Below are 24,528 nucleotides of genomic sequence, written 5' to 3'. Positions count from 1 at the left end.
AATTTTGAACTATAAAAACGAAACGAAATAGAATCTGTGTTTTAACCAGATTGATTGTGTGGTGTATGAATAACATAACTTTTGAATTTTATCTGGGTTCACATCTAATTTCTAAGCAACATAGAACTGTTTATGCTAATTTAGCTGATTTTGCAATCCTGATTCAGAATTGGACGATATAATAAGATCGTCTGCAAATAGTAGATTGGAAATATTACAGTTATCAAGAGTTGGGACATCATTAATAGGATTTTTAAGGTAATTTTGTGGGCCATTAATATATAAATTAAATAGTTCCGGACTCATTACACATCCTTGTTTTGTACCCCCATGTTTGAATTTATAGCCTGCGACTGCCCTCCGGGAGCTTTTATACAGTAAGGTGTGTTTTTACACAGTAAGTTGTTTTCTGGTAGATAGAAATTATCATTTTAAATACATTGCCAGTTTTAATAGTTTGAAAAACATGACTTTTCGCTAGATGGTGTCGAAAGCTTTTGAAAAATCAGTAAAACAAAGGAAGAGGTTATTTTGCTTACTTACATTTAGGTTTATTTAAGTATAAGTTCATATAGTTGTTCACATTTGCTTTGTCGTCTTTTTAAAATGAATAGGCACACTGTTTGGTTATGTCCAGGATTCAGGAAATAAGAATTAAATTAAAAAGTTTCATGTACCGTATAAGACCAATCATATTCGCGTGAAGTTAATTTTTTTTTAAAATCTGAAAGCACTTCATTGGCTGTGATAGTTTCATTAAGCTTTGAATTGTTTTGATTTTGGTTCAAGAGATTGTAATCTTTGCATCTATATTATTTTCTTCTAATATAGTTGGGATATTATTTGTGAAGAGGTTGGAAAAATATGAACCTATCTGACAATAAACATAGGCTCTGTCATCCAGACATCACTATTGTCAGCAAGATTGACAGACACCAATATATTATTATCTATGTAAAAGTATTTTGTACGTATTGTGCAATAAATAACCAGAGAGGTGAAGTACGCTTCGTACTAGTAATTAACACTTTGTACAAAACAATCGAGGGTGAAGTACGTCCGGTACTAGTAATTAACACATTGTACAAAACTAACCATTTATTATAGCATGTACGGTCCTTAAGTGTGTACATGTAGACAACGACAACTGTACTGTATCCTATATCCGCATCTAACAACGTCCGATATCTGGGATTTGGGTTTACTATTTACTAAATTCGACTTAATCAACATTCTTTAAGGTTAAGTAACAAGTGAAATTCACATGTAAACGTAAGGTACGTATTAAAATATGTCTATGTGAATTATGCTACTAACTCAGTAATATAGAGTAGATCGATTTAAACCCTAGAGTATTAATAATGTTTTGGGAAAATATCGTCAAGGCACATTTATCTTTAGAGGTTATAATGGTTAACCCTATATGTTTGTTTACCCGCTATGGTATAAGTGTTCTACATAATGACCCGTTCAAATTGATAAGTCACAACTGATTTTTTTCTCCTTTTGTTTTGTGACGGTTCGTATGTGAGACAAAGTACCAACTCGGTTTATGCTTTATCCTGACGAAACTTACACCTGAAAATAATGCCTACTATTTTTTGTTCTTTTATGACGGCCCATCTGTAAGATAAAGCACGACCCATGGGGTTATGCTGGACAACTGACTGTTGTTTCAGACGACTTGTATAATCCATATTAAAAGTGTGTTCCCATTTCTTCATTAGCCCAGTCGGATCAGAACAGTACGACGTTAAACCCTATGTCATTCATTCATTCCTTTTCCTCTAATCACAACACGGTCACGACGTACTGCCCAGCGGAAACTCCACCCCACAGTGTATCAAGTAAACAGCCGATCAAAGGAACAATTAACCAGAATAAAAGTCATGTCTTAAACCTAAAATTTCCCTTTCCCAAAACCCGTCCATCCAAAATTAGTATAATCTTTGTCATTGAAGTGAATATAGCAGGCACTTAGGGGGGGGGGGGCACAGTCTACAGTACGTAGGTATTTTAGAGCTATGGTCGGCAACTTTCGTTTAGGGGGCATTGTCCCCACCCCCTTCCGCTGGCCACGTCCTGTACTATAGTAATGTTTATCACCCACTTTGCGTTAATTTCCTTTGATTTCACACCACCGAGGATATATAAAACATAGTACTGTACTGTTATGATAATGTATGTTGTCTTATATATATACAAGCCGGTCTATCCTATTGAAAAGAAGAAGCCCATTCATGTAATTATTAACCTATCTATCTGAGATTTATATTCGTTTGAACGTATAGAAAACGTTCTAACTCTTTTCTCAAACGTATTGTTTAGATAGAGCAATGGCGCGGTTAGCTACGAGAACGTAGCTAAAAACGTTGAGATATACTGATGTGCTTGTTTTCAGCTACGATTGAGTGCTTTTAGTTCCAAGTGGCAAACTCAATTTCTTTATTAAATCATGTGTAACATCTCAAAAATAAGATAATTTTATACTATTATGACTAATTAACCTTACAAGGGCCAATGTTGTCAAGTTTGCTTACTAATACCCGATGTGATTTGGGTGGGGCTTTGCTCCGTGGAACTATATAGCACCATCTCTTATCTCGAAAAACGGAGGGTTGAGAGATGAGGTTTGTTATCTATGGCGCGGTGACACCAAAATTCCGCAGTTTTGACAGCATTTTACTATAAAATTTCCTTAAATTCTACACTCCATAGACTCCCAATTGGGCGAAACTTATACCAGAGAGAGAAGTAAGGACAATGTCTTTATTTTACGCTGTTATCGTAGGCTTGTATTTGTTTATATAAATGAAATCAAAGATGTCCCCTTGTGTGTGTATGTATGTATGTTTGCCCATCACGCTTCGTCAAATTAACTAGCATGACCCCGTGGATGTTTAAGGCCATGATTCGATTCAATTTGGGCCCCGGGCCAAACCGGGTATCTGTCTAGAAAATAAAATAACATAGAAATGACAATATAATCATTTGATAACATTTTTATTATAGCAAGATGAATACGACCAAATTATTGCGTCTATACAGATACAACACAAAGTTACAATTCAGACATCGTTCTACTGCAACAGCTACGTCACTCCCCCGTGTAGATAACAGTAATGTTAATCCTAAACCATATAGTGAAATACCAGGACCAACTGGAATCTATAATATACCCAAGATTGGTGGAATGTTTTTATTTCAACCTTTTAGTAAGCATTATTGTTTTAAATTGTGAATTGATTAACGAATGTGCATAATTGCTACATTCTCTACTCGAATTTCGCGTTTTCTACAGGTGGCACACACCCATTTTTGTCTATACATAAGGACGGACTCAAAAACATTGCTTGACATTTTGTAAAATAAATATTTTATTAAACTTTATTTTGCGTCTAGTATGCAAAATGGGCATACATATTTTCTTTTATTGATTATTACAAATTCATACTGTCATTCTAATATTTTGCTTGGATGGAGAACTATTCGTTGAAAATTAAACAGGCATTAATTAACTTACCAAGACCATAATCAACTCTCGATGCCATTGGATGGCTCCGATATTTAGTAGATTTGAATACGTTTTGTGCTTGATGAAATAACCGTAAAAATGGATAATCGAGACTTTGTTTAGTATCGTTACAACGGTAGTAATGACAATTGAGGCTAGAAAAATTGTAAGGCCGATAGCTTGACTCAGAGTGAAGTAATTTGACTGAACTTTTCTTAACTATTTTAGCGCTAACTGACAGCTCTTTATTTAATCTTACTTGATGCCGCTTTAATAAAACATTTTAAATATCTCTATTGTGTTTATAAATGATAACTTGTATTTTTAGCCAAGTATAATTTGGTACGATTTCACGAGTTGACCGATATGCTGTTCGATAAATATGGTCCAATTGTTAGATTAAATCTTGGCAATGGTATCGTTCTTACCAGTGACCCACAAGACATAGAACTCATCTATAAAAGTGAAGGCAAATATCCAAAGAGGCCTGGATTTGATCTTTTTGAAGTCTATATTGAAAGAACCAAGAAAGCCAAGAATCTGGCCGTTCTGTAAGTCGGTTAATTTTCTCCTTAAAACAGTTCTGATTCACCCGACATCAAATTAATACACGTAATAATATCAAGAAATTTTTAAAGTCATTCTAATCAAAGACGTTACATCTACCATTACTATAATATGTTATCTAAAATGGACACTTTTTTTTTAGTTAAATAGGCATTATGCAAGAGCTAAATCTGCCTATTGCTGATCTTTTTTTTGGCATGAAGTTGCATATAAATTATTAATTAGACGTTAATCAACTTACCAAGCCCATAATCAACTCTCGATGCCATGCGATATAAGTAGCTTTAAATACACTTTGTGGTCGATGCGGTTACCGTAAAGATAGATAATTGAGACTGTTTATTGTCGTAACAACGGTAGTAATGACAATCGAGACTAGACGATAATTGTATCGCAGATATCTAGACTCAGAGTGAAGTAACTTGACTGAAATTCTCTTTTCATTATCTATTTTTTTTAAACTTTATTTAATCTTACCTATTTCAGGAATGGTGAAAAATGGGCTGAACTACGAACTCAGGTACAGAAAAAATTGGTTCGACCAAAATCTGCCCTACACTATATTGAAAGTCAATCAGAGGTAGCTAATGATTTAGTGGATAAATTACGTTCGATTGATCCAGATGATGTTAGAGAATTGTTATTTTTATACGCCACTGAAAGTAAGTAAAATATAGTGAGCATTCCATAATAAAAATATTTTATTCTCACTATTAATCAAATTGGTTGATTCTGGCATGTGAAAAAATACATTCACAACATCATTAACCCTAAAACCTTTTTAAAAAAGCGTCATTTGACGTCTGCGTCGTTCGGATATGACAACAAACCGAGGTCCCATGTGCACATTGGCGTGTACGTGAAAGAACCCATAACGGTTGGAATTCGAAATAAGAGTAGGGCAAAATTTCCCTCATAGCACACTGTATGGCGTATATCCGTTTTCATTAGTCCAGTCGGAGCAGAACAACAGGGCGTTAAACCTCATTCCATTTCATTTGACGTTTGGACAGTTAAACTGCCATGACAAACTCGGAATTTAATCAAATATATTTTATAGTCAATAATTTCATTAGAATTAACTCACTGTTTTCTTTACAACTTTTGTTTCAGGTATAGCTGTTGTGTGTTTTAATAAGCGGTTGGGTATTTTGGAAGGGGCTGTGACAATGGACACGAAAGAGTACCTTGACAACTCTAAAATATTTTTCACCCATATCAACAAGGGAACTGTGGATTTTCCGTTTTTCAAATATTTTGAGACACCGCTATATAAAAAATTCAAACACGCTGCCGATAAAACATATGGGTAAAACATTTATAAGTATTTCTTTTGAGATGATAATCAAGTTCATATAATTCAAATTGACCACCATTGATCTGTTATTCATTGTGTTTGGTAATATCTCATACAATATGAGTTTTGAACCAGTAGTGAAGGAATCTAACTAAAAATTTGGTGGTTTATATTCTACATTGCAACCACATAAGTACCTTTACGAATAAATCAACGGGCGATATCCTGGCATAATTGGAACATTTGTGTTTTCATTGGCTATTGACAGTTCACAAGTAACAACACGACACAATGATTAAAAACCCACCCGGTGTAAGGTAAAAGCAATCGAAAAATATCTGATTTTAATCAGATTGTTATGAGGGTGTCTTGTACCAGACAGTTTATGGTTACTCTTCCAGGAACACCTATACCGCGTATTCGTTTTCAACTAAGAGTGTCGTTCGTTCTTGCAAACCGATGGCTATTCGGATATTTAATGATCTTAACATCAATGTGGTAATAACGTAAAAGTAGGTCTAAGTTTTGTGCCCCAACAGCTGGGTAATGTATTGAACAAATGCACTAAAATTACCGATAAATTATATTGCTTAGAGTGTTAAAATATTGCAGATTTGGTAAAGTACAAATTGAAGATGCTCTAGAAAAATCGCTTCAAATGAAAAAAGATGGAACTTGGAATCCAGAAGAACCCAATTTTCTAATGTCTTTGTTAGCTGAAGAAAAGCTTTCCATAGAACAGGTTACAAGTCTGGTTCTTGATCTGCTGGTTGGCGGAACTGATTCTGTAAGTCGTGACCCATGAATTCGAGAGCTGGATATCTATGTTTTATGTTTCTTCATAGTTCGGGAACAATGATGACGAACCGATAATGTTCTCTACCATTGCTTAGGACATATTTGTTTAGGATGTATTCATGTTTACATTCTCTTGGTTATAGAAACATTATGTAAGATTCAGATAAAGAGCTGGTCGTTCTTGCTATAATAGTTTAAAACTAGATAATTCAAAATGAATAATATTCATTCAAATTACTTTATTCTGAGCGAAAATATTAGCGTTTAAAGGTTTGACAAGATGTGTGCATCGTACGTGCATCGTACTTACTGGTTGTTCGAGGCTTAAGCTCGCTTCACCATTTTTAAATTAAATCTTTAAATGGCCGAACCGTGTTAATCTACTTAAAATCGAGAGTTGATTATGATCTTGTCATGTTAATATATGTCTAATAATTAAAAGTTTAAATAAGAAGGACCAACAATGGGCAGATTTAGCTCCTGCATAATGACTGTTTCATATAAATGTGAAGTTTTTATTTCTGCCTTACAAAAAGGCATAGATTGTACAAAATATTAATGATCCTTGGAGTGTGTGCAAGAAAAAATAAATACAATTTACATATTAATCTTTCCAGACTGCCAAAACATTGGAGATATTCCTGTATTGTTTAGCTCGTCATCCTGAAAAACAGGATAATCTTCAGCAGGAGATACTTAAGTACATGGGTCGTCATGGTGACTTGACAGCTGACAACCTTCCAGATATGAAGTATTTAACAGCTTGTTTAAAGGAATCCTTCAGGTAGATCATTCAATAGTCGACAGTATATGTGAATAACAAGGTTTTAAACAGTTCGACATTGGCCGGGGTGCATTGGCCAGTTCATTTATAATCAACACCTAAGGGATGGGCGATAAGACTAGTACTACTCGTTGAGAATAAATTTATTAGTTGTGAAGGGAATATGTATACATATGTATATATTTTAGGGTATATGGGTATTCATAAAAGATGTTGATCTTTATAAATGTCACATTTGAATGAACAATTTATTGAAGGAGTTATATTCGATTGGTCGATTGCCTTTCCTTTTAGTGATGATACAAACTCTCTAATTAATTGGATTTAGAAAGATTAAGCGAAGTCGTTTTAATTAAAAATTTTATTGTCATTTTTGGCGTAACGATCAACTGTTAAACACAAAGTCGGTTATATCGTAACATCGGCTTTATCTGCGGACGTAAAATTTCAGTAAAATTTCAAAGGGCTTATGTATATACATTAACAAGAACCAGGGTTCGCTGGTAAAATAGTAGAGGTAATGTGATTTAAGAACAGGTGTGTATTTCATTCAGGATATATTTATCTTTTACAGAATGTATTATCCTTTAGCTAGCGGAGCAGCTAGATTTTTACCAGTTGATATTATACTTAGCGGTTACCATATACCAAAAGGGGTAAGTTCCGTGAAAACAAGACATCGTTTGTAACAATAGCTCATTTCAATCCGTTTAATTGATATTAGGAGAGTGATGAAATATCGAGAGAACTGTATTGGGTTTTTCGGTAGACAATGGTCCTGTTCCTACTGGAGAAAGTCTACTTTCTACCACAGAATTTTGCAACGGTTAATAAACTGATAATTTACTTTATAATGTACTATTATCGGTATAATATTGTGTCCATTAAAACGTCGGATACTAACTTATTATAAGATCCATTATATCACAGACAGTATCTTTAATATATAATAATTGCAGACGTTAATTGGTATGGGTAATCGAAAGTTATTGATGAATCCAAAATATGTAACAAATCCTACAGTTTATCGACCAGAAAGATGGTTACGGGATGATAAAGGTGCTAGAGCAGATCCTATTCCAAGTATAGGTTTAATACCATTCAGTGTTGGAGTTAGAAACTGTATTGGCAGGAGATTTGCTGAACAAGAAATTTACATAGCAATCACCAAGGTAAGGTTGTATACATAATTGGTCAAATGAAATACTTTAATATAGATTGCTAAGATTTGGAATTAATGGCTGATTGTGAGATTATTCAAGATCTTCTCAAATCAAGTTGTGTGACCTTTGGTCTTTTTACAGTATGTATTGAAACATTGGTCCGTTGTCTTTTATAATCGTTCATATTTTTACACGTAGACTTAATCGATAGGCGATTAAAGCCCCAGGGCCTTCTGTCATTTGTATTATGCGTTGTATTATATATTTTTCAGATTGTGCAGAACTTTAAAGTTAGTCTGATGGATGACACATCAAATCCACCAAATATGATTTACGAAACTTTTGGATCGTTTGTTCAGAAACCTATGTTTAAATTTGAAGAAAGAAAATAGATAACCAGAGGAAATGAAATGTTGATTTTGCATGATTAATTATATACAGTGTGTATGATCATTGTATTAGTCGTAAAGTTGGAATATTATTTGTAATAAGTAATTGCATTTGTTGTAATAAGTTTGTGTATATTATTTGTAACTGTAATTAGTGATTGTTCTTTCAATGACTAAAAGTGTCTCAAATTGCATTTCTCTATTTTTGTAACCTTGCTATTATGACGTGGAACCATGCATGCATTAAGTGCAGTAATGTAATAAAAAGTAATTGTCCCTCACAAATCATTCTTTGCTAATAGAAATTAGGAAATACAAGTATTTAAATTATAGAGTGTGCAAAATTCTTGACCAGTGAACTCATCCATTGCTGCCAGCGGACGTTCGGGGCGTCAATATTTACGAGTAGCACATATTCTTTTTAGGTAATCGTGCAGAATATAAAGTTATAAAATCTTGGTACAAGTGATAATGACCGTATTATGTATATTTAAAAATGTCACTGAGCTATGAATATAAAATAACACTACGTCTTAACATTATAGAGTTCACATTTAACCTTTGACGTTTTTCAGCCCCCTTACATTATTTATTTTATTGTTTAATATTATATAAATACACATAGTAAAGTATGCAAATCAACGTCAATATCTGACAAAATAGCACATTTGCCTACCCTTAAATATAAATATTGAGCCGTTCATTTGTATAAGTGACTTAATTGATAATAACAAGGATATATATATATATATAGACATGGAAAGTATTAGATATTTGCACATGAATAATACCACGATTTAAATACAAGGACGGATCCAGAGACCATAGATAGCGCGCAACGAGGGGTCCAGTTGGACAAGACTTCGGTTCTAAAATATGGAATTATAATGGGAGTTTTTTTAGTCAGAAATCCATATAATATGGGTGTGTGTGTGGGGGGGGGGGGCTCACTAGATCCGCCTTTGTACGTATATAATAATGGTGTTTTAAAATGGTGAGGTCTGAAATTTTCAAATCTAAAGGTTCGTTTTAATTACCAATGGATAGTAATCAGGTAACTTCCGATCTGAAACTCCAGAAGATAAATACTGTATTAACATTTATAGATGCGACAACCCATTTCTCATATTTTAATTTTTATAATTTTTGATAGATTTATTTATACAAGTTATTTTTTACTTGAGAAATAAAAATATTGGACCACTGATTTATACTTTAGTTATCTCATTAAAGATGGTCGACTGCAATGGCCGGAAGTATCCGATTATTTCCTTATACCCATAGCTTCTAACCTATATTGCAAAAGATAATCCCCAAAAGCCAACCATTTTATCGTATTTTCATAGATTTTGGAAACCAATGGTCCAAGGTTCGACCCCGGCGTTGGCCGCGAAAGTTTCTCGGCTTGTTAGTGGTGCAGGACAGGGGGTCTCATTAGGAACGGTGTCCATAGGCGTAGGAGCCGGGGAGAGGGGGCAAATTTATTTTCGGGCAATGAAAAATTCGACGACCTTTTTTTTTCTATTAACGTTTAGAGAAAAAATATAACTAACTTATTTCTATGAGATCCACACTGCCCGAAAAGTATTTTCTCGTCTTTTTCTTGTCCACTGCATGCCCGAAAATATACCCGAAGCTCTCTTATGATATGTATGCCCGAAAAAACGGTATTGATTTCGGGCAATTTTCTCTTATGCCCCCCCCCCCCCCTGAATTACTTTGAGCTCCTACGCCTATGACGGTGCCTAATCTTTGGGATAGGACGGACAACCGAGGTCCCGTGTACACGTGTTCGTGACCGTAAAAGAACACTTGGCAGTTGAATTCGAAATGGGCATCTAAAAATAGACCGCGGATATTTATATAATAATGTGACGTTCGTTCTTCATAACTGTTGACATTATAACTGCTAAATTGTTTGAGTGGCATTTAGTAACTGAATGAGAATAACACATGACACAATTATATGGAATACAAGTTACTATTTGTACTATGGTTGCCGTTCTTAGCTTGATAAAGACGGGAGAACCCTCATCGAAACGTCGCTGAAATAAATCCTTTAAGTAACTTGTATTCCATATAATTGTGTCATGTGTTATTATAACTGCTGTTTACATTATAACTGCAGTTTTACCTATGTATAAATAAACAAACAGAAAGCATTACAGTACCTGAAGTGTTTTTATTTGTACCTATCCGAAGAAGCCAAACAGTAGACTAAGCCTGGACACTGGTCAAGAACACAGGCACTTGAAGGGATTAAAATAGTCGGTCACAAAATAAGTGCAGTGACTGCAGTAAGTCGGTCTCAAAATCATGCAACGGCGACTAAATGAATTAATGAGGTAAACAGACAATGCCAATATAGAAGGGAAAAATCCCAATTACTTATTACATATCTAGGCCCTATGAATACCTATGAGCATGATTGCTTTGATTGGATAACACAATACGCGCCAGTTTTTTTAAAGCTCAAATTAGTAAAAACTGTTTTAAAAGCGTTCAGTAAAAACTGTTTTAAAAGCGTTCAGTAAAAACTGTTTTAAAAGCGTTCGGTAATAAAACAGGAACGCCTCATTAATGACCAATCAGATTGAACTAATGGCCCTTGTGTGTGAGCGTGACGTACCTGACGGACACGATCGATCTTGACAAAATCGCCGATCGGTGGTCAAACTTGACGAAGTGCGGACACTTGATGAAAATATGAGGACATAAGTCCATGTCATTGATGTAATTATTATCACTTTCAGAAGTTGTCATAGATTCACAGTACTTTGTACGTTCTGGCAAAATTCTTAATAAATAAATAGCATGAATTCCCATGCGTAGTACCCAATTTTACTCATCCCAGTAAACACCCGACCAAAACGAATCTACATTGATTCAATGCTATTAATAACAATCATCGGGTTTCTATATTAAAACAATGTCATATTCAGTTCATGTTATCATTTCAATCATCAGGCTTCTATAATGAAACGAGGGGAGGATTGTTGGATGGCCGAATGGTTAGCGCGTGTGCGCTGTATCATAAGGTCTGTCATTGAGTCAACTGGCGTGGTTTCGATTCCAGCGGTTGTACGTGACAAGGAGTAGGGTCGCCTGTCCAACCTCGTGAGAGAGAGAGAAATGGGGTTTAACGTCCACTCGACACAAACTAGGTCATTTTGGGACCAACATATGTTTTTTTTAAAAATTCTATTTCAATAATTCGCTTGCGCGTAGGGGTCTTTAGCAGTGGGAGGAAACTGGAGGACCCGGAGAAAACCCACAAGGTTGGACAGGCGACCCTACTCCTTGTCACGTACAACCGGGGTTTCGAAACCACGCCAGTCGACTCAATGACAGACTTTATGATACAGCGCGCGCACCGGGTCCTGCGGTTTCCTCCCACTGCTAAAGACCCCTACGCGCAAGCGAATTATTGAAAAATAGAATGGAAACATTTGTTAGTCCAGAAATGACTTAGTTTATTTCGAGTGGACGTTAAGCCCTATTTCTCACTCTCACTATAATGAAACAATGTCATATTTATGTTATCATTCCAATCATCTGCTTTTATAGTAATACAATGTGATATTAGCCTATTTATGTTATCATTTCAACCTTTTTTTTTATCTTGGGTTCCGTTTGTGATTGAACCGAAAACATTGATCCAATGATTAACAATTCAACCACGAATCTACATCGTCAAATTTGTGATTTCGCGTATTTTGTTGGGTTTTTTTTATTTGGTTAAAAATGAGAACAATGTTGTCAGTTTTATTTCGACCGAAATCCAACATTTCAACTGCAGTTGATTTTACATATTGAATCAATGTTGTCACTTTGTTAGTGTAACAATTATTCTCAATGTGGACAATGCAATATTTATTCAATGTAGGTTAGGAGCACCGACTGTTGTTTCTAGTCACGGGTAACCACAGCGAAAAGGTATTGGCCCAACACTCTTGAGAAAGCTATGTTGATTCAATGTCACATGTGGTGAACCCGATTTATTTTATTTTCATTATTCCACAGCAACGATAAGTAATCGTATACATATATAATCATTCCTAGTAATTATCATGTTGTATTATTCATTTTAATTTATTAACCATAATATTTAGAATCACATTTTGTAAATTTTGGTATATTAGCCTACATGCCACGTATATCTTATTTCCATTATTTATAAGATCTATAAAGAGTATGATTATTCAGCATACGTTTATCAGATTGTAAGTATTTCCATAGAGGTATAATAGCATATTTTGACCTTCCAGCGGTGGGTTGTAATATCCCGTAATCAGTTGTAGTTCGGTGGTTGAAGGGGGGGGGGGTCGCCACCCGAGCTGTGAATTTATGAGACCAAGTTTTTCTAGACCAGTTTTTTTGCGAAGATTCCGAATCTGGGTGATGATCATGCATTTGGATTGAGGGGGCGTTTTCGAGATACAATGGGGGTCAAATGTCTACAATTGGGGGAAAATGTGATTATGTTGACATAAATGATGACCATGTTATATATTAATAAAACATAAATTTCTAGGACTGCCCATCTCTAAATAAGTGCTGTTTGATTTGTGGCGAGGTGGGGTGGGTGGGTGCAGGTTTACCTGTGTGGAGGTGGGGGGGGGGAATTGGCGGGAAATGAGCTCACGTCGATTTAAATGATGATTTTCTTAGAGCTTGATGAAACATCGGTAAATATGTTTATAAGATTCCCATTGTGTAGGGGTGGGCGCCTGAAGGGGGCGGGGGCAACATATGTATTTGTGGACAGAAATCATTTGGTTCAAAATTGACCTTACAAGTTTAAAGGTGGTTTCTCGTTAGCCTTTTCGTTCAGTACCTATTTCGTCATTCAATATATTAAATTATAACGGTACTTTTCAAGAGATCTGGAAAGGTACATAAAAAATAAACCAGAGACATGTTTAGATATTAGTTTATTCTTAGTCTTCATCAGAAGTTTCAAAATCAGGGGTCATAATATGAGCGGGATAAATATCTTCTTGGTTGCTGACAACTACAGCTTGCATAATTATATCCTTTGCATATGCTTCAGATACCAATTCACATTATAAATCTCCATTCCATCTATGCAGCAAAATACCACTACGGCAAGGTGGTAATAAAGAAAGGTCTGTTATTTTTTCACCCAGAAATTCTTTCTTCTAGCGTCATCTACTGATGTATGACGCCTTCCGCGATATTTTGTACCGTGGCCCGTTTCATTATCATATCAGAATGTGTATATTTGGATCATTGTTTGCGAGGAGGATGATTGAGATGTCTCTTTCTCCCGAGCAAGAACGCAAAATAGAATTTGTATCAGCGCCTCCATTAATTTGCAATGCGACGAGGAGTAGGTAAGCTGTTTTGGTGTCCTAGTGGTTTGATTTCAGTTCTAGGATATTCTCGACTCTTTCAGTACTAATCTTGATATAATTTTTTTTTATCCAATCAAGATTAGTATTGAAGTGTCAAGAACCTCTTGGCCTACATGCTTTCTGTGGTAATGACTATCTGTCTTTCTTTTTCCAACTTTTTAACAATTTTTAAAGAGGTGGGACAGACAACGTACACCCATAATTCACTATGTCTCAACATTATGATTTAACATTTTATCAACATCATATCGATGTTGTGATGCTTACTGGGATGTAAAATCCAGGTCTCCGCCCCGGACCCCCCACCCCCCGGTTGCGTCATACTAATCGTACATTTAGGGACCTGTGTCAGTGTGCATCAGTCGGTCTTTTTTTGCCTCCTCCCCCCCCCAAAAAAACAACCCAACAACAAACAACAACAAAATCTATGTGTACGCCCCTGCATTCAATAATAATAATAAAAATACAATTCCAGGTAATTTGCATATTCCTGAAGTAATGGCCCGAGAAATCCCTCTCTGGCCATTGCTGGATTAGTTTCTGATACTTGCGCTTTTGAGGGAGTGTGTCTATTCTTCCCGTTCAATCAAATCTATCCCCAAGCACAGCAACATGGCAGCCCTTCTTTTAATCAGGGGCCTTCCCTAAAACTTTGGACAGTGATTTAAGATATAAAAACGGTGAAAGTGTTTTTCGACTCAAAACAGTGCTGATAGCGCCTCGTTTGTCACACAAATAGTTTTTCTGCAATATTCTGCTATGCACTGGTTAATTGGGCATAATAAAATCGTGAGTCATGAAGTAACGTTATGTGAACATATTTGGTCAAATTTGGAGCTCTGTTTGGTATTGTTACGCAGTTAGCTATTGGTTGTTTCGTAATCGGCCTCGTCCTATCAACCGTAACCGAGGAAAGGTAGTTCTACTTTCACTTTCGGTTTATCAGTCACGTGCTAGAGAAGCCTCTTTTTTTAGTAAGGAAGTAAATAAGTAAGTAAGTACATTTATTGCATAAAAACGCCCACAAGGAGCAGCATACAATTACAAAATCTACATTAATACAATACAATAAATATACATGTAACAAATAAACGAACGTATATAAAGCTAGTTACAAGTAGAAATCGGTTAAATAGCAAGGGGGGTAATAGGCGTGTGCATCCTTTAGGACTCTTTTGGAGTCGACCCTAAGTCCAAATCAAATAGTCAGACGAATAAACTGTAATCAGTATAAGTTAAAGAAAAAACGCACTAATTCCAATATCTTTTATCATTGTTTTTGTTTATTTTTTACGTCCCCTCGTGTTCAAATTTGATGGTTCAAATTAAAACTTTAAGGTGTTATTGCCACCGCGGCTTAATAAAGTCATGCTTTACTTTTTCCCTCATCCCCATATGCCCCCATCTTTTAAGTGCACGCCAATGTGTACACGGGACCTCGGTTTTTCGTCCCATCCGAACGACTAGACATCTGTCCTTGTCCACCTCCAAAAGAATATAGAGTCCCTATATATGATATGTTGGGTTAGGGGGGCATATGGGGATAAGGTATTTGACATTATCATGTGGCCTCGTCCAGTCAATAAAATCAGTCAGTTAGTTCAGTCGATAACATCAGTAAGTTAGTTCATGCTCGTCCCATCCGAACGACTAGACAGCTGTCCTTGTCCGCCTCGAAAAGAATAGAGTCAATATATAGTTCAGTCGAATAGTTGGGAAGCCCCCCGGTCCCTACCCCATGCCCCGGCTCCTTCAGCTATGGCTACGAGCATGATTTGCTACTATATTATCTTAGCCCACTGCCACCGCTGCTTAATATTGAGCGACTTGTTTATTCGACTGAAGTATTCGACTGAACTTTTCGACTGAATTATTCGACTGGATTATTCGACTGAACTATTCGACTGAAGTATTCGACTGAACTAACTGACTGATTTTATCGACTGGACGAGCCCACATGAAAATGTCAAATACCTCCCCCCCCCCCCGCCCCACCCCATCCCAGCCTCCTTTCTTCGTTCATATCATATATAGGGATTCTATTCTTTTCGAGGCAGACAAGGACAGCTGTCTAGTCGTTCGGATGGGATGAAAAACCGAGGTCCCGAGTACACATTCGCGTGGACGTGTATGGCGTATGCCCGTCTTCATTAGCCCAATTCCAAGCAGAACAGTAGGACGTTAAAACCCCATTTAATTTCTTTTCATTTCTTGAAACTAGTTGGGAAGCCCCCCGGTCCCTACCCCATGCCCCCGGCTCCTTCAGCTATGGCTACGAGCATGATTTGCTACTATATTATCTTAGCCCGCTGCCACCGCTGCTTAATATTGAGCGACTTGTTTATTCGACTGAAGTATTCGACTGAACTTTTCGACTGAATTATTCGACTTAACTAACTGACTGATTTTATCGACTGGACGAGGCCACATGAAAATGTCAAATACCCCCCCCCCCCGCCCTTTCTTCGTTCATATCATATATAGGGACTCTATTCTTTTCGAGGCGGACAAGGACAGCTATCTAGTCGTTCGGATGGTATGAAAAACCGAGGTCCCGTGTACACATTCGCGTGGACGTAAAAGATCCTTTGACAGATGGAATTCGATATAAGAGTAGGCCGTAGTGCCGCTGTCCGGGCAAAATGTCCCTCATAGCACAGTGCATGGCGTATGCCCGTCTTCATTAGCCCAGTTCCAAGCAGAACAGTAGGACGTTTATCAGTCACGTGCTAGAGAAGCCTCTTTTTTTAGTAAGGAAGTAAATAAGTAAGTAAGTACATTTATTGCATAAAAACGCCCACAAGGAGCAGCATACAATTACAAAATCTACATTAATACAATACAATAAATATACATGTAACAAATAAACGAACGTATATAAAGCTAGTTACAAGTAGAAATCGGTTAAATAGCAAGGGGGGTAATAGGCGTGTGCATCCTTTAGGACTCTTTTGGAGTCGACCCTAAGTCCAAATCAAATAGTCAGACGAATAAACTGTAATCAGTATAAGTTAAAGAAAAAACGCACTAATTCCAATATCTTTTATCATTGTTTTTGTTTATTTTTTACGTCCCCTCGTGTTCAAATTTGATGGTTCAAATTAAAACTTTAAGGTGTTATTGCCACCGCGGCTTAATAAAGTCATGCTTTACTTTTTCCCTCATCCCCATATGCCCCCATCTTTTAAGTGCACGCCAATGTGTACACGGGACCTCGGTTTTTCGTCCCATCCGAACGACTAGACATCTGTCCTTGTCCACCTCCAAAAGAATATAGAGTCCCTATATATGATATGTTGGGTTAGGGGGGCATATGGGGATAAGGTATTTGACATTATCATGTGGCCTCGTCCAGTCAATAAAATCAGTCAGTTAGTTCAGTCGATAACATCAGTAAGTTAGTTCATGCTCGTCCCATCCGAACGACTAGACAGCTGTCCTTGTCCGCCTCGAAAAGAATAGAGTCAATATATAGTTCAGTCGAATAGTTGGGAAGCCCCCCGGTCCCTACCCCATGCCCCGGCTCCTTCAGCTATGGCTACGAGCATGATTTGCTACTATATTATCTTAGCCCACTGCCACCGCTGCTTAATATTGAGCGACTTGTTTATTCGACTGAAGTATTCGACTGAACTTTTCGACTGAATTATTCGACTGGATTATTCGACTGAACTATTCGACTGAAGTATTCGACTGAACTAACTGACTGATTTTATCGACTGGACGAGCCCACATGAAAATGTCAAATACCTCCCCCCCCCCGCCCCACCCCATCCCAGCCTCCTTTCTTCGTTCATATCATATATAGGGATTCTATTCTTTTCGAGGCAGACAAGGACAGCTGTCTAGTCGTTCGGATGGGATGAAAAACCGAGGTCCCGAGTACACATTCGCGTGGACGTGTATGGCGTATGCCCGTCTTCATTAGCCCAATTCCAAGCAGAACAGTAGGACGTTAAAACCCCATTTAATTTCTTTTCATTTCTTGAAACTAGTTGGGAAGCCCCCCGGTCCCTACCCCATGCCCCCGGCTCCTTCAGCTATGGCTACGAGCATGATTTGCTACTATATTATCTTAGCCCGCTGCCACCGCTGCTTAATATTGAGCGACTTGTTTATTCGACTGAAGTATTCGACTGAACTTTTCGACTGAATTATTCGACTTAACTAACTGACTGATTTTATCGACTGGACGAGGCCACATGAAAATGTCAAATACCCCCCCCCCCCCCCGCCCTTTCTTCGTTCATATCATATATAGGGACTCTATTCTTTTCGAGGCGGACAAGGACAGCTATCTAGTCGTTCGGATGGTATGAAAAACCGAGGTCCCGTGTACACATTCGCGTGGACGTAAAAGATCCTTTGACAGATGGAATTCGATATAAGAGTAGGCCGTAGTGCCGCTGTCCGGGCAAAATGTCCCTCATAGCACAGTGCATGGCGTATGCCCGTCTTCATTAGCCCAGTTCCAAGCAGAACAGTAGGACGTTAAAACCCCATTTCATTTCTTTTCATTTCTTGAAACTAGTTGGGAAGCCCCCCGGTCCCTACCCCATGCCCCCGGCTCCTTCAGCTATGGCTACGAGCATGATTTGCTACTAATTATCTTAGCCCGCTTTCACCGCTGCTTAATATTGAGCGACTTGTTTATTCGACTGAATTATTCGACTGGATTATTTGACTGAACTATTCGACTGAAGTATTCGACTGAACTTTTCGACTGGTTTATTCGACTGGATTATTCGATGGAATTCGATATAAGAGTAGGCCGTAGTGCCGCTGGCCGGGCAAAATTTCCCTCATCGCACAGTGTATGGCGTATGCCCGTCTTCATTAGCCCAGTTCCAAGCAGAACAGTAGGACGTTAAAACCCCATTTCATTTCTTGAAACTAGTTGGGAAGCCCCCCGGTCCCTACCCCATGCCCCCGGCTCCTTCAGCTATGGCTACGAGCATGATTTGCTACTATATTATCTTAGCCCGCTGCCACCGCTGCTTAATATTGAGCGACTTGTTTATTCGACTGAACTATTCGACTGAAGTATTCGACTGAACTTTTCGACTGGTTTATTCGACTGGATTATTCGACTGAACTAACTGACTGATTTTATGGACTGGACGAGGCCACATGAAAATGTCAAATACCCCCCCCCCTCCGGCCCCATCGCATCCCCTTTCTACGTTCATATCATATATAGGGACTCTATTCTTTTCGAGGCAGACAAGGACAGCTGTCTAGTCTTTCGGATGGGACGAAAAACCGAGGTCCCGTGTATACATTGGCGTGGACGTAAAAGATCCCTTGACAGATGGAATTCGATATAAGAGTAGGCCGTAGTGCCGCTGTCCGGGCAAAATTTCCCTCATAGCACAGTGTATGGCGTAGGCCCGTCTTCATTAGCAAATCATGCTCGTAGCCATAACTGAAGGATCCGGGGGCATTGGGTAGGGGCCGGGGGGCTTCCCAACTAGTTTCAAGTCTTAAGTGATACATGTACTTTAGATACTAGTATTTTCGCTCCCACGCACAGGGCCCCTCCCATTCCACCAACACCCCGTTTCTATGGTCATATATAGGGACTATTCTTTTCGAGGTGGGGGCCGACAATATTAGTATCTACTTAAGTACAATTATCTCCTGCGACGGGTGAGGACCAAACCCCGCCCAAGCCCTCGGCTCCTACAGCTATGGCAACGAACATTGAGCTACTCAATGGGCTGTTTTTCCGACTGGTTTCATCGACTGAAGTATTTGACTGATTTTATCGACTGAGATATGTGTGGGATTTTATCGTCTGGACGAGACCACGTTAAAATGTCAGATTTATGTAAGATGAATCATTACTTGGAGAGACCTAGTAAACCTATATACTACATGTAATTGGGGATCCGATTTATAGGAAGTTATAAGTTGTTTAATTGTTGCTGTTATGTAGGCACTATTTGCTCCTGAAATAAAGTGTTGAAGATCCAGTCCAAGAATCTGTATTCATTTCTGATCCTAAGAGAACACACGTCGAAGAGCTACATTCCCTGCTAGTCAAATTGTACATAATATATTGAAGAAGAAGGCATGGATATCAACTTTATTCTTCCTTCAGCAGCAGTAGCAGCAATAAGAAATCTTGATCAACTATCAGTGTCTTGGAGTCTCAAACAGGGGTTTAAATGGGCTTTAAAAGGGACTTCTCAGAAAATTAATTACCCAGTCCGGAAAAGAAATATCGTTCTTTTGTCCAAATACAAAGGGATAGACAGCGACAGCTGGAATTTTTTGCAAAGGGTGCCCAAAAAGTACAGGTTTCTGTGACCTCCAGTAAAAAGGATGCGGGTGTTCAAAATGTTCTGGATACTAACGATGTATCTTTTTTTAATAACCTTGTGTTAATGGTGTCATCCTGCCAATTGCCATGATAAAGGTTGCAGCCATGCGAGATGTTTCAAGTTTTAGTGCCAAATGCACCAGCCGTCAAGACTCAAGATCACAGATTTAGACATGTTAGGCCTTACAGCAGGAATCCTTTGTACAGGAATAGAAATTATTATCGTGAAAATAGTTATAGATTATGTTATTTTGAATAATGGAAAAATAAGGATTTTGATTGTATTAATGATTAAAACATGGGGTCATGTTTTTGTTTGAAATAATTTTAAGGTGGATACACATGACTAATGTATAGGTCATATGTTATTTTATTATTGTTTAATTCTATTTTTAATTTCAAATCTATATTTTAACATTCATTAATGCTTGGTTAGTCATTAGAAGCAGACAACAATTAATTTGTCACTCCATATAAATTATGACAGGCTGGCAACTAGAGTGTTTGATCTGTTCAGTTTCTTTAACTATTGTTTTAAATGGCTTAAGACTTAATCCTTCAATAATTATATGCTTATTTCAACACTTTCATAGTAACTAATTTATATAAAAAGACAAGTGTATGTAGGATGAATTATACAGTAGTTGGAGAGACCAACTTAGTTGCAGGACTGATTTATAGGAAGTTATAAGTTGTTTACTTGTTGCTGTTATTTATTTGCTCCTGAAATAAAGTGTTGAAGATCTATTCAAAGAATCTGTAGTCATTTCCAATACTTAGAGAACACACTCCACGCAAGACATTCCCTGAAAGTCGAACTATGTTATGAGCATGAAAGGGCTACTTAATAATATGAAATGAAATGGAGTTTAACGTCCTACTGTTGGGCTAATGAAGACGGGCATACGCCATACAGTGTGCCATGAGGGAAATTTTGTCTGGACAGTGCACTACAGCCTACTCTTATATCGAATTCCACCTGTCAAGGAATCTTTTATGTTTATTCCAATGTGTACACAGGACCTCGTTTTGTTATCCCATCCGAATGACTACACAGCTAACCTTGTCAGGCCCTCTGTCCTGCATCACTGACAAAGGGGAATCACACCGGACAATCTGGATGAACTCTTTCGGGCAATGCAGGGATCGAACACCTACATGTAACCTCCAGACTAGCGAGCCGGCGTCTTACCCACTTAATCACTCCCGCTACATAATGAAGTGAAATGGGGTTTAACATCCTTCTGTTGTGCACCGATTAGGCTAATGAAGATGGGCATATGCCATACAGTGTGCTACAAGGGAAATTTTGCCCCGACAGTAGCGCTACAGCCTACTCTTATATATTGAATTCCAACTGCCAAGGGATCTTTTACATGCACGCCAATGTGTACATGGGACCTTGGTTTTTCATGCCACCCGAAAGACTAGACAGCTGTAGTTTTTGTCACACCCTCCGTCCTGCCCTACGGACAAGGGGAAACCACCTGGATAAAATCCTGAGGAACTGTCTCCGCCAATACCGAGAACGAACCCGCGACCTCCAGGCTAGCGAACCAGCGCCTTACTCACTTAGCCACTGTTGTTCCAGGCTACTTATTGATCTTGGTTCACTTGGTTAGTCATTAGAAGCAGACAGCAATTAATTTGTCAGTCGATTTAAATAACTAAAGTGGGTGGTCTGTTAAGTTTCTTTTACTATTGTTTAAATGACTTAATCCTTCAATAATTATATGTTTATGTCAATACTTTCATAGTAACTAATTTATATTAAAAGAAAAATGTATGTAAGATGAATTATATATGGAGAGACCAGCTGAGGGAACCTATATACCAGTTGGAGGACCAATTTATAGGAAGATATAAGTTGTTTACTTGTTGCTGTTATTTATTTGCTCTTGAAATAAAGTGTTGAAGATCTATTCGAAAAATCTGTATTCATTTCCGATACTTAGAGAACACACTCGACCAGATACATTCCCTGAAAGTGGAACCGTGTTATGAGCATGAAAGGGCTACTCAATGAAATAAAATGGGCTTTAACGTCCTACTGTTGTGCACCGACTGAGCTAATAAAGTCAGGCATATGCCATACAGGGGATCTTTTACATGCATGCCTATGTGTACATGGGACCTTGGTTTTTCATCCCATCCAAACGACTGCCCCACTGACAGGGGGAAACCACCCGGAAAATCCTGAGGAACTTTTTCGGCCAATACCAGGAACAAACCTCCAGGCTAGCGAGCCAGTGTCTTACTCACTTAGCCACCGTGGCTCCAGGCTACTTATTGTTATCTTAGTTCACTCCAATTAGTGATTCATAAAGTATGGTCCTCCACCATCAAGTCAAGCGACTGCTTTTTTTCGACTGAAATATACACTGAAATAATCGACTTGACGAGGTCACAAAAAAAGCCCTGACTCGTCCAATACCCCCAGCCCCTGAATACAGGCCTATGTAGGATTCTATTCACTTAGATGACGGGCCAAAAACATTACTCTCCGTTTAGTACATGTATCAACTAAATACCTAGATCATAAGACTTTTGCCCGAAAAATCTGACTTTAAAGTAGTTGGGAGGGGCGGGGGGTGAAGCCCCTGGCTACGACCATGATTGGGCTATTCTATATTACCTTAGCTCACTGCCACCGGTACTTAATATTGAGCGACTGGTTTTATCGACCGGGATATTTGACTGTTTTTTCGCCAGGATTATTCAACTGGTTTTGTTGACTAGATTATTTGACTGTTTTTTTTCAACTGGATTATTTGACTGGTTTTGTTGACTGAATTATTCGACTGGTTCTGTCAACTGAATTATTTGACTGATTTTATTGTCGAAAAAAGTCAAATATCCCAGTCAATAAAACTATTTTCTTGTGGCCTCATCCAGACGATAAAGCCAGTCAAATATCTCAGTCAATAAAACGAGTCAAATAATTCAGTCAATAAAACCAGTCCGATAAAATAAGTCGAATATCTCAGTCGATAAAATAAGTCGAATATCTCAGTCGATAAAACAAGTCAAATACCTCAGTCGATAAAACCATGGACCTTATAATACCATGATAAAACCAGTCGAATATCACAGTCAATAAAACAAGTCGAATATCTCAGTCAATAAAACTAGACGAATATCACTGTCGATAAATCCACATCCCAGATCAAGTTGGGTCTTCATACCAGATCAAGTTGACAAAATGTGCTTTTGACAGTTATATGATGAGAAGTTAAAAACAGCCGTTCAATAATAAGCAGGAATTGCAGTGAACTAAGATAATACCGAGTAGTTCAGTCATACCCATAGCCATAGCTGTAAAAGAGCCGGGGGCTTGCACCTCCCTCCCCTGCCAAATAGTTTCAAGTTCAATTTATGGGGCAAAAGTAGTCTGATAATTAGGTATTTAGGGCCGGGGATAGCCGAAAAAACAGTCAAATAATCCGGTCGAAAAAAAAATCAAGCAGATAATTCAGTCGAATAATCCAGTCGAACAATCCAGTCGCTCAATATGACGAGGAAAAACGTAAAGCTTGACTTTATTAAGCTGTGGTGGCAGTAACTAAGATAACAACATGTAGCTAGCCTACTCCTCTATAAATCCCTCCACACGGTTGTTTTTATTCCGAAGCGACTAGATACTATGCTGTCATCAGTTTTATGCATCGGACACAGACTTAAATCAAGTTGTTTATATTAGTACGGCCATTGTTTTCAGTAAATGACGTCAGTCGTTGACCCTTAACCCTGTTACCCGCACACTGTTAGTCTAATAAATTAATCGACACTAAAACAACAGGAACTTATAAAGGTTTTAATAAAAATTAGAAACATATATGATACATATAATTTTCGGTTGGGGATAGCAAGGTCAAATTCGGGTATCCGAAATTACGTGGCTTCGGGACGATTTGTGGTCGTCTCTAACTATGTAATATTAATAATTACTTACAAAACACTTCTAAAAACACTTTCTACTACCAGACATAAAGACTAAATATAAATAAAACACTTCCTTGAGCCAGGATAATAATATCTAGTTTTCACGACGAAAAGGCTAAATATACATAAAACATAAACGCTGTTGAAAACACTTTCTTGAAACACTTCTTGAGCCAGGATATTACTATCCAGTCTAGAAGACAAAAGGCTAATGCATGGAGGCAATGAGACTCAACTTATTCATCCACCTAGTAATAAAAGGTGGGGTGAAATCCTAAACTAACAGACACAAAATAAATAAAAGAACCCATGCCTCAAACAAACCAACATGACGCATGGCTTACAACATGCATAAATAATAATTTGAAAGG

General features: G+C 37.7%; 1 protein-coding gene across 3 annotated transcripts in view; it reads left to right on the top strand.

Annotated features, from left to right (window-relative positions):
• Positions 1-1,020: 1,020 nt before the first annotated feature.
• LOC126818922 (probable cytochrome P450 12a5, mitochondrial) overlaps positions 1,021-24,528 on the top strand; it is a 36,367-nt gene continuing 12,859 nt past the window's right edge. The window contains exons 1-10 of one of the 3 annotated variants that reach the window (XM_050546619.2): positions 1,021-1,277; positions 3,013-3,215; positions 3,843-4,065; positions 4,568-4,743; positions 5,195-5,390; positions 5,991-6,165; positions 6,794-6,960; positions 7,535-7,616; positions 7,920-8,132; positions 8,396-9,713. In XM_050546619.2, the coding sequence (XP_050402576.1) occupies positions 3,017-3,215; positions 3,843-4,065; positions 4,568-4,743; positions 5,195-5,390; positions 5,991-6,165; positions 6,794-6,960; positions 7,535-7,616; positions 7,920-8,132; positions 8,396-8,515 (1,551 nt within the window). In that variant the 5' untranslated portion in view covers positions 1,021-1,277; positions 3,013-3,016 and the 3' untranslated portion in view covers positions 8,516-9,713. Of the gene's footprint in view, positions 1,278-3,012; positions 3,216-3,842; positions 4,066-4,567; positions 4,744-5,194; positions 5,391-5,990; positions 6,166-6,793; positions 6,961-7,534; positions 7,617-7,919; positions 8,133-8,395; positions 9,714-16,637; positions 16,657-24,528 lie in introns of those variants that run through there. The other 2 variants (XM_050546615.2, XM_050546613.1) reach the window with 2 other exon arrangements.

This window comes from Patella vulgata, chromosome 4, assembly GCF_932274485.2.
Source record: "Patella vulgata chromosome 4, xgPatVulg1.2, whole genome shotgun sequence".
NCBI lineage: Eukaryota > Metazoa > Mollusca > Gastropoda > Patellidae > Patella > Patella vulgata.
The sequence above is the reverse complement of the archived record's forward strand: the minus strand, read 5'-3'. Positions and strand labels throughout refer to the sequence as shown.